Raw genomic sequence first — 10522 nt, forward strand, 5'->3', positions numbered from 1 at the left:
ATGGCTTTCATCTCATCATACTTCTTCTTCTGCTCTTCTGGCAGATCTGCGTACGTGACTGGTTCGCCAACCACCTCCTCCGCAGCTTTTGACATGGTTGCTGCAGATGTCGATGTTGTCGTTGTTGCAGAGTGTCCCACCGGGCGTGCCAGAATGTGTTGCGGTCAGAAACCCACCGGCGAGCAACGACGGGCAACACAGTAGAGCCGGGAGGCTCCCGAGATGCGGCTGACCCTGGTCCCTCGGGCGACGGCCCGCAATGCCTTCCGGCACACGCGTCCTGGTGATTACGAGGGCGTGCCACTCGACCTATACCTGGTCGGGAAGGTGATGGATTACTTCGACTAGTTTCTGCATGGCAAACACGTAAACATTAAATACGAGCCCGATCGGCTCTTAAGTTGTTCTGTGGATCGGCTCAAAGAGCCGATTGCCCCATGGTTCATGTTAGATTTATAAGGACATGGGGACCATGCTTTATCAATATCAAGCTAAGCTAATCTACGATAGTCTAGGGTTTTCACCATATAATCGGAACATCCTATGCGTAATTGAGCCTAGCAGATACGTAAGATGATGGAACACCAACCCTAAAGAGGCCTAAAAACCAACATGAAGTTGATCCCGGAACAATCCCTCTAGAGCTTAGTAAACCACACCTTACGCGCTACCGGATCCTTCAACTCGTTTATAAGGCCTAACCATACGGATATCAAACCAATCTTTGAAGAACAAGGAGCAACTATAACGGATTAGATCTACTCAATAACGAACAAGCAAGGCGCTGCCCTTACACCTAAAATAGGTGTAAGGGCAGCTAGATATCAAGGGGAAGCGTAGCTAAACAAGTGCATCGTGAAAGCATTGTGATCAACCCCAAAACACCTAAGATAAGGGTGTTGCTCGCCATAAAAAAGCTTCGAGCACGAGCAACACCAAGAACGAATAAGCGATCTTGTCTAGATCGCAAGATGCGATCTAGGAAGCATGTTGCTTACCCGGGAGAAACCCTCGAAACAAGGGGTGGCGATGCGCCTGGATTGATTTGTTGTGAACGTGATCGTCCTCCTTTCTCAATAACCCTAGATACATATTTATAGTCTGTAGACTCTCTAACTTGGGAAAAAACCCAACCGTGTACGAGCTAAACTCTATCTCTTAATTCTAACCGACACGTATCCTACTCATATTTACAGATACACGGGCAATCTTGCCCAAACTCCTTGTACAAGGCCGATTCGGGAATATCTTCCATGTATGTCTTCTAAGTCCATTTAATCACGGCCCATCTCCAGCCTTGGTTAAATTCTGGTGATAACAGGTACCATAACCCAAACAATGCCCAAACATGGATTTGAGGTGCACCTAGTACAAATGACGCAGATCAAAAGTTTCTTGTAAAATACCAAACCAGTCATACAAAGGTATTAGTGAAAAGTCATTCACAATATGTGGTGCCATGCAAGTATGACTTTCGCTTGGCTTTCTGCTCACCTGAGCAATGCTCCATGCAAGATCCATAGCAAAATTTCTTCACATGATCCCATCTTTGGGAGAGATAAGTACTTGCTTCAAATTTGAATTACACGTACATAAATTACAATTCATAATTTTTTGAAGAAAATACTTGGAGGTGCCGTGAAAGCGTGATGCCCCAAACAATGCCCAAACATGGGTTTTGCGTCCCCTTAGTACAAATTCCGTAGACCAAAAGTTTGAGCTAAATTTGAATCCAACCAAATGAGATGAAGCATTCATAGATTTTTTTAGATGGCACACGGTTTGACCAATTGATCTTATATGAATTGGTACTCACGAGGAGACGAGGGGGCCACATTTAAGGACATGACCCTAAGGTTCTGTCTGGCCGTCTTCCTCCATGTTCTAAACTTTCTTACATCTTGGAGTAGTTTATCACTATGTCTGGGAATAAGCGTTGCTCGGGAACGACTCATGCGGCGACGGTGAAGCTGGCGGAAGCCATAAAAATTTACCCCTCTTCTGGTACGAGGGGTCTTCAATGCAAGCGTCTTCAAGGTGTCGCAGCCCATGATTTCCACCTTTAGGTAAGCTCCTGTTTTTACGCATCTTTCTATGTCTTACATAGTTTCTTGATTTGCCCTTTTTATTGCCTTCTTTCTCAACTGGTATTTTAGGTAGGGCGACCTTATTTTCCCTGCAGTCCCCCTGTCCGCGGAAACATCTTCCTCGAATCCCACATCTTAAAGCCGAGAGGTAAACATTCATCCGAATCGGGATTCACTTTATCTCTTCCTAGATTATTCCGTGTCTAAATTTTTGATTTTGTACTCTACTTTCGTCTAACAGAAGCCCTACTATAAGATCGGAATCACGGGAGCGAGAACGATGTGAGGGGAAAAGAGTTAGCTATGGGAAGTAGGAGGGTTGGGCTCATCTTAGACCTACACTATGAATCCCAAAGCTCAAGGATTATATTATTTTTAGAAAGTTAAATTATATCAAGTTTGACAAAGTTTTTTTTACCAAAATTCATTAACATGTAAAATACAAATTTAATATCATTAGATAGACAATGAAATATATTTTCATATGGTATCTACAAAATATCATATTTTTGATAGATTATTGTAAAAGCTTGTTTTTTTTTAAAAAAAATATAAAAGTTAAGTTTTAGGATGAAGGTAGTATACAAATAACAGCGAAGCCGCCCACTTGGCAGACGCTCTCCCCTTCATGAAAACTTTTGAAATGTTCCGAAAAGGACCATGTCTTCCGCATAAAGAAGAGAGTAGAAAAACATGGGCAACCATCCTGCCCATTTTATTATTTCAAACTTGCCTCACCAACAGCAACAAACGTCAGAACGTCTCTCTCCATTTGAGAACCACCTTCAAACTTCTTCCTGCAATCGATCCCCCAAATCCCCTACCCTTTGCAATTGCAATCCCACCACCACGAATTCGATCATCACCGCACCACCAATCCCCCATTCGCTCCCAAACCCTGCTCGCTCCAACCCCACCCACATTGCTCGTCTCCCCCAGATCTGGCCTCCAGCTGCACAACCTCCAGATCCCGCGCTCTCTCCTAGCCGCCGCGCGGCGCCGGACGCCGAGCTGGCACCGCAGAAGCGGTCGCAGCGCGGCGGCGGGGGCGGTGGCGCGGCCGCCGCCACCGCTGCCGCGGCGTCGTCCGCCGCGGCTGACTCGGGGGACGCGGTGATGGCGCGGTGGCTGCAGTCCGCGGGGCTGCAGCACCTGGCCGTGTCTTCCTCCGCGACTGGGCCCGGCCCGGGGATGGCCGCAGACCTCCGCGGCGGTGCCGGCATCCTCCCCAACCTTCTCATGCAGGTTCGTACGTCCCTCCGGATCGCCCAAAATATCCATCCACTCTTCACTTCCAGTAGTCGCACCCCCTGCACGTTTTGCCCCCTCGCGGTAGTTTATGTTCGTGTGGTCACCTGCATTTGTACGATCGCTAGCTTAGGCACGTGGATCTTGTGCGTGCCCTTGCTATACTTCCTTCATGCCTGTCCCTTTTTTGTTTGGATGATTGGATCGGTGATTAAATGGTCGGAAGCCTGTGAGTTTATCCGCCTCCAATTATCAAGGATCAACCCAAGTTCAGTAGGAATTGCTGGTCTTATATCCTACATCGCGCCATGAGTGATATATAAGTATATGCTTAGGGTTTCTGAGTTTGGCAAGCTAGGGTCTGCGGGATCTAATTGGAAGATAATGTTGACACATGAAGTTCAGTTTAGAACTGCACACTGTTGACCTGGATGGTGGAACTATGCCTCTTCATCATTATGAAGAGGTTATCTGGATGGATTGAATCGAAACTGATAGTACCCACTCTTTGAGAGGAGGTTACTCTATTTGTTTATACGGATTCAAGATGTGACCTTTTTTTACTGTAATCCTGAGTTAGTGTACAAAGAAGCTAGCTGGATGCAAATTGTAGGATGATTTTTTTGCCAAGTAAAATGGAATTTGGTCTATAAAGATGCAAACAATTGAATATCAGTTAGTGGGAAAATATTATTCCTGCTATTTGTTGCATTAACTGCCCAATTGGAACTGTCAATATTTCTCGATCTTGAATTTCAAGGAATGCTTACTGTATTACCTATTTATATATACGTGGCATTACCTAGATAATGTTTTTGAGTTTTGGCTGTGGCATCTAGTGCAAAGGTATGACCCTTACCGGTTGATAGTAATTTGTACCAGATGTATGCATCAGGTCCCCATGTTGAGGCCTTCCTAGATTTGTGGTTCTGTTCATGTTTCACACCAAGGTCACTTTGCACCTCTAGTATTGCTTATCATGTCTAATTTTGCCTATGATGAATAGTTATAGCCTTGAAGGCTTTTTATTTGTTCAGCGAGATGAGCTTTATCAATACGTATGTGTTGTTGCCAAGTGGTTATATGTAGTTTTACAGATGTTACTATTATTATTATTTTTAGGGGTATGGGCCCCAATCGATTGAAGAAAAACAAAAGCTTTACATGCTATTAAGGAGCCTAAATTTTAATGGCGAATCAGCATCTGCACCTATATCTGAGCCATACACGCCAACAGCCCAGAGCTTAGGTGGTCATTCCATCGATGGATTCTATTCACCCGAACTTAGAGGTGAATTCGGAGCTGGCCTTTTGGATCTTCATGCAATGGATGACAGTGAGCTTCTTTCTGAGGTATGTCTATGGATAGTATAGGCAAAATAGCCATGTATCTCCACACAACAAATGATATATCTGCATCTGCTCATTTTTTTGTTGCCTGCTCCTTTTAGAAACTAGGGAGATGAGCAGATGATGCAAGTGACAAAGAGATTTGAACGCATTTCATGTTAAAATCTTGTTCTGCCACAACGTCTTCATGTGGTCTAATCCAGCTATGATTTCTTCTTTGTCAGAATGTAGCATCAGAACCGTTTGAAGCCTCACCCTTCGTGCCAAAGGAAACTGATGACGATGAGGACGATGTAATGTCAGGAAGCCAGCAAGGTCTATCAGAAATTTACAGCGGTGCAATCACCAGCGAAAAAGAGAACAATACTAGAGAAAGTAATGTAGCAAAGATTAAAGTTGTGGTATGTTGATCACTTCCAATTTTCCAATTACTACTATTTTGTGTACAGTTGTGCACTGATATCATAATCCAATATTTTCTTTGTTTCTTAATGTTATTTAAAATATCATGTGATTAATAATTGTAACAATGTCAGGTGAGGAAGAGACCTTTGAACAGAAAGGAGATATCTCGAAAGGAGGAGGATGTCATAGACGTACATAATTCTCAGTTCCTGACTGTTCATGAACCTAAACTAAAGGTGCCATCTTTCATCTATTTATTGGTATTCTTCATTACGTCTGTTGGTAGCTCAATAGATAAAATTGTATGTTCCATTGGCCCCTATTTCTATAGGGTTATTATAGAATAGAGGCAACAGTTAACCATCATATGTACTTATCAAATGTACTTACCAAATCAGACGTCTTGATGGTTTGTCAGAAAACATACAACACTTAACCATCATATGTACTTATCAATAATAAAAAAATACAAAATTGCCCTTCATGGGCCGTTTTATTTTGTCCTGTGGTTAACTTGTGGTCTTGACTGGAAGGTGGATTTGACTGCTTACGTGGACAAACATGAATTCTGCTTTGATGCTGTCCTGGATGAGGCAGTCACTAATGATGAGGTGTGTTTTTCCTAACCATCATCTGTGGCTGTAGAATGTCTTCTTTTCTCTTATAGCATATAAGTTACTTGGTTGTTTGAGCAGGTGTACCGGGAGACTGTGGAGCCCATTATACCAATAATTTTCCAAAGGACGAAAGCAACATGTTTTGCTTATGGCCAAACAGGTTCGATAACGTTGATTGTCAAGCTAAACACCTACTTACGTTTTTGTTAGAAGTTCCGGTAAATCATGTCTTCAGTGTAGTGTGCTTATAATTAGTCATGTTTTGATATGTCTCGTAGATTCTACAGAATTCTGTTTGTTGTGCTTCAAATTCTTGGTAGTGCTTATTTGTAAAGGGTCTGACTGTTAAGTGTTTTGCTTCACATGGTCTATACACAACTATCATGATTTCAGACTTCTTGGAAGGGATAAAGCTGAAAGCTTGAGTATTTGGACATTAATTGTAGCATAGAATCAATGTGACAGTTTGGTAGGTCAATATGTGTTCCCTGTTCTTGGAAGCATTATTAGAAAGGTGCTTAGAAAATCAACACAGGACTTTCTTTCTCAATGGTTTCTGAAGGTGCTATATGTGGTAGATGCGGTCCTTCATTCATTATGCTGTACAGGGAAATTGCTAACGAATTTGAAATTGAGAATTAGGAATCGTTCTTGGACATCTACCGATTCCTTGTTTGATTGCCAGTCTTGCTTTGAATCATTGCTTATCCTCCTTCATATGCAGGTAGTGGCAAGACGTATACAATGCAACCCCTACCTATAAGGGCTGCACAGGATATGGTCCGTCTTTTGCATCAACCTGTGTACAGGACTCAAAATTTCAAGTTGTGGCTTAGCTACTTTGAGATATATGGCGGGAAGCTATTTGATCTTCTCAGCGAAAGGAGGTTGATTGCTGCATTGCATTGTTATATCATCTAATTGGGCATAATAATCTTCATGGTTCATCATCACCTTTGTGCGCTATCAGTGTGATGTTGACATTAGTTTTATGCATATTGTTTAGGGATGGTATGCAGCTATAAATGTAATTTGGGTTGTCACTTGGGTACTTTTCCATTTTTCTTTCCTTTTTTCCTTTGCATGCTGTGTGTTCATGTTCATGTTAACCCTGTATTCTTGTATGTTTAAGCATTTTAAAGATTGTATGCTTGTATCTTAGGAGTGATGGAACCTTTTCTGTTGTTGCATATAAGTGTGGGAACAAACACATACATGTACTAAGTGGTAATTACCTATTCGTAACTGGTTAACAATGGTAATATGAGTAGGTTTGGGGTCAGTGCAACCAGGTTCTTGCTGATCATAGGAAATAGTGCCACCTTTTGTAGCTGCACTGAAGCTCGTATTAAACACTATCATTTCTAAGTTTGCCATCTTTAAAGAATTACTGGCATCCAAAATATCAAATTGATATATATAGATTTATCTTATCATGAAATATTATTTTGTGCACTTATTTTTATGTTAGACAGCATGTTTGCACAGAAATTGATGGTCAAAGTACCATCTTGAAAACTGTGTCACGTCTTCACTTTTGGATCGAAGAATTACGAGAATTACTCAGCTACCCAAGTTTTTTAAACTCGGCATTGAAATAAAACTTTGTTTTGGACATACAACTCAGTAACTTGCGTTTTGTGATTTGTTTTTGTATGCTTGAATGGGACTTTGCTTGTTTTCTTCCTTTTGGCCTAGTTATGTGGTTTAATGCGAGCTGGTTTTTGTAGGCCACTCTGCATTAGGGAGGATGGGAAGAAACAGGTCTGCATTGTTGGTTTACAGGAGTTCGAGGTTTCTGATGTCCAGATTGTCAAAGAATACATTGAGAGAGGAAATGCCTCGAGAAGCACAGGATCAACCGGGGCCAACGAAGAGTCATCACGATCTCATGCAATTTTACAATTAGCTGTGAAGAAGCATATCCCAGTGGTAGAGACCAGAAGACAGAGAGATCGTGATGCGAATGAAGCTAAAAGTACGAAGCTTGTTGGAAAATTATCATTTATTGACCTTGCAGGAAGTGAGCGTGGTGCTGATACAACAGATAATGACAAACAAACAAGGTACTTATTCATCCTATATATATATACTTCTGTTTTCTGGCGTGTACGAGCTGTATCATTTTCATTTGCTTGCTATCCTTTCTGTGAATACCAACATAGAATAGTCATTTGCCATCTAACTTTCTTCTTGTGCCAGAATTGAGGGCGCAGAAATAAACAAGAGCCTTTTAGCTCTCAAGGAATGCATTCGTGCACTGGACAATGATCAAATACATATTCCTTTCAGAGGAAGTAAGCTAACTGAGGTGCTTCGTGATTCGTTTGTTGGCAACTCTCGAACAGTCATGATTTCTTGCATCTCACCGGGTTCAGGTTCATGTGAGCATACACTAAATACGTTACGATATGCTGACAGGTGATATTCCCTTTAAATTTCTTCAAATTTACACATTGTGTTTGATAATTGGTAAATTCATTTAGTTATCAGGTTTCATAATATTACTGCTCAACAAACAGGGTTAAAAGTCTATCGAAAGGTGGCAACTCGAAAAAGGAGCAATTCACCGGGCAGTTTGTGTCCTCCAGCAAGGAATCTACCAACACTTCATACCCATTATCAGCTGAAGGTGAAGAAACTATGGACCAGATTCAGGAGAACAGGTATATTGATGCTTCAAGGAAAGTTGTTGAAATTAATGCGAGTTCTTCAGTGGATCCTGATAGGAACTCATTTAGTATGATTCCAAGTTATCCACATAGAGGAAAAGAAGAAACTAGTTCAACATCTGCTTTGAATGATAGGGAGAGAGTTGATTTGAAATCCAACCCAACTGGTTATAGTAGTAAAGCACAGTCACTTCAGAATTCAGTTAATTCACAAGAGGAGGATAAAGTTACAAAAGTTTCACCTCCTCGGAGAAAAGCTAATATATCAGAGAAATCTGAACGGCAGAGCAACTATGTGAAAAGGGAAAATGGACCAGAGTTAAGTCGGATTGTCCATAAACAGCAACTGAAACAGCAGCAGCAGCAGCAAAGACCCTCGTCTACCTCAGCATCACAGGTTTCATCGAAACAATCTGAAAAGGAAAGTTCATGTGATGATATGGAAATAAATGCAATACTCGAGGTAATATTTTTAATCATAATCAGCTTTGGTTTACTAAGTCGAGCTGTGATACCAAGGTTTATTGTTTGTTAGGAAGAGGAGGCATTGATAGCAGCCCACAGAAAGGAAATTGAAAACACTATGGAAATAGTGCGGGAAGTAAGTCCATTTACTCAATTGCACATGAATTTACATCATGCATGTATCTGTGCTGTTGTCTCTATGTGATCATTGTTGAGCGTTGAGTTGCTTGTGGTGTAAATATGAACATGACTGAACTCGGTAATGTCACTTGACTAGATACTCAGAATAGTTCACTACCTGTAACTGTGCTTATTATAGTCTATCAAGCACTGTATACCACTGAGTGTGGTCAAGTATGTGCAGCCGCAGTGCCTGCAATTGATACCTGCCTGAGCAACTGATCAGAACTGTTTGATGCCAGCTATCTCAACCAGTCAGGCAGTCATTGATTAGAACTGTTTGATGCGAGTTGTGCCTGAATAGCTCGTATAGGAGTATTTTGAGTGTGCTTAGTTATTGGGAAGTGCAAACCTAAAATTTGCAGATTATACTTCTCATATATTTGTTTGCAACAGGTGTGGAATCTTCTGACCATAATTGTTACACTTGGAACAACTGCTTCACTCTTTTCATACCATTACTTATTTTAGATGTCCAGGTCACTGATATATCTTTCAGATATCATTTAGCCAATCACAAACTTGTAACGCAACCACTGGTGTTACAGATTATGTACCTTCAGACAATTTTTTACTGATTACCAATAATGTCACTCCTTAAAACTAGTCACAGGTTTCATGTTATTTCAACACTACTTTATTTTTTAACACCACGTGCCATTATATTGCAGGAGATGAACCTCTTAGCAGAAGTGGACCAACCAGGTAGCCTTATTGACAATTATGTGGCACAACTGAACTTTCTCCTGTCACGGAAGGCTTCTGGCTTGGTCAGTCTCCAGGCACGCTTAGCAAGGTTTCAACAGCGCCTGAAAGAAGAGGAGATCCTTAGCCGTAAGAAACCATCAAGATAGTTTAACCTGAAAAATTAAAACCATTTGGTATGTCATGAATTGCAATGAGCTCTGAGTGGGAGGTATGTTTTATTCTGATCTCCCGTACGATCACACTTCACTTAGAAGCTCGAAGAACTCGAGAATGAGTAACAAACCTGAGATGTTGGCAGGTTGTGCAGGCGCTTTGGTTTGAGGTTTTGCTCTTTTTTTTTTGCCTTCAAAGGTTTGTTTCATTGTTTTTCTTGGTAGTGGCATGGATTGTCATCATTGCCACTTTCTTTTTGTATGAATATAGTTCAACTGATGTTTGAAGATGAGGAAATTATCATTGTACCTCGTCAACATAGACAACATTGTTGTATCATCTGTATCAAGAAAAGGTAGCAGGCTGTAATATCTTCAGAAGTATTTTAGTGGCTTTTAACTGAATCGTGCACGGTTTGTCATTCATATGGTGGCAAGTCTTACGAACTGTACCATCCACGGACTTGATTATCGAACACTGGAAAACTTGAAGATTTGGGCATTCAGCCATCTATTAAGTATTATTGATATACATATAGACGTATTGTTTAATGTATAAGATGTACAACATGTACACAAGCACTTGACGAAATTTGTACAAAAATGTGTCACATTATTTGTTACTTACTCTGTTCACT

The 10522-nt window shown here is 41.1% G+C and overlaps 1 protein-coding gene across 2 annotated transcripts; it reads left to right on the forward strand.

The window, feature by feature from the left end:
• Nucleotides 1-3191: 3191 nt before the first annotated feature.
• LOC124660366 (kinesin-like protein KIN-13A) lies at nucleotides 3192-10500 on the forward strand. 2 transcript variants are annotated; one of them, XR_006989870.1, is made up of 13 exons: nucleotides 3204-3332; nucleotides 4458-4688; nucleotides 4910-5086; nucleotides 5222-5326; nucleotides 5624-5701; nucleotides 5786-5867; nucleotides 6432-6594; nucleotides 7438-7773; nucleotides 7910-8128; nucleotides 8230-8842; nucleotides 8915-8980; nucleotides 9696-9940; nucleotides 10031-10500. XR_006989870.1 is itself a non-coding variant. In XM_047198175.1 (12 exons), the coding sequence occupies exons 1-12, from the start codon at nucleotides 3204-3206 to the stop codon at nucleotides 9876-9878; spliced, it is 2382 nt and encodes a 793-aa protein (XP_047054131.1). In that variant the 5' UTR covers nucleotides 3192-3203; the 3' UTR covers nucleotides 9879-10500. The 2 variants fall into 2 exon arrangements, 1 of the variants encoding a protein (XP_047054131.1); XM_047198175.1 differs by having other exon boundaries at nucleotides 3192-3332; nucleotides 9696-10500.
• The last annotated feature ends 22 nt before the right edge of the window (nucleotides 10501-10522 follow it).

This window comes from Lolium rigidum, chromosome 6, assembly GCF_022539505.1.
Source record: "Lolium rigidum isolate FL_2022 chromosome 6, APGP_CSIRO_Lrig_0.1, whole genome shotgun sequence".
Taxonomy (NCBI): Eukaryota; Viridiplantae; Streptophyta; class Magnoliopsida; order Poales; family Poaceae; genus Lolium; species Lolium rigidum.

Excerpts from the sequence above, each read along its gene's own strand:
- LOC124660366 (XM_047198175.1), top strand. The coding sequence starts at position 3,204 with ATGGCGCGGTGGCTGCAGTCCGCGGGGCTGCAGCACCTGGCCGTGTCT. Across the intron at positions 5,087-5,221 it reads TAGCAAAGATTAAAGTTGTG|GTGAGGAAGAGACCTTTGAA; the intron begins GTATGTTGATCA and ends TAACAATGTCAG. Across the intron at positions 6,595-7,437 it reads GATCTTCTCAGCGAAAGGAG|GCCACTCTGCATTAGGGAGG; the intron begins GTTGATTGCTGC and ends TGGTTTTTGTAG.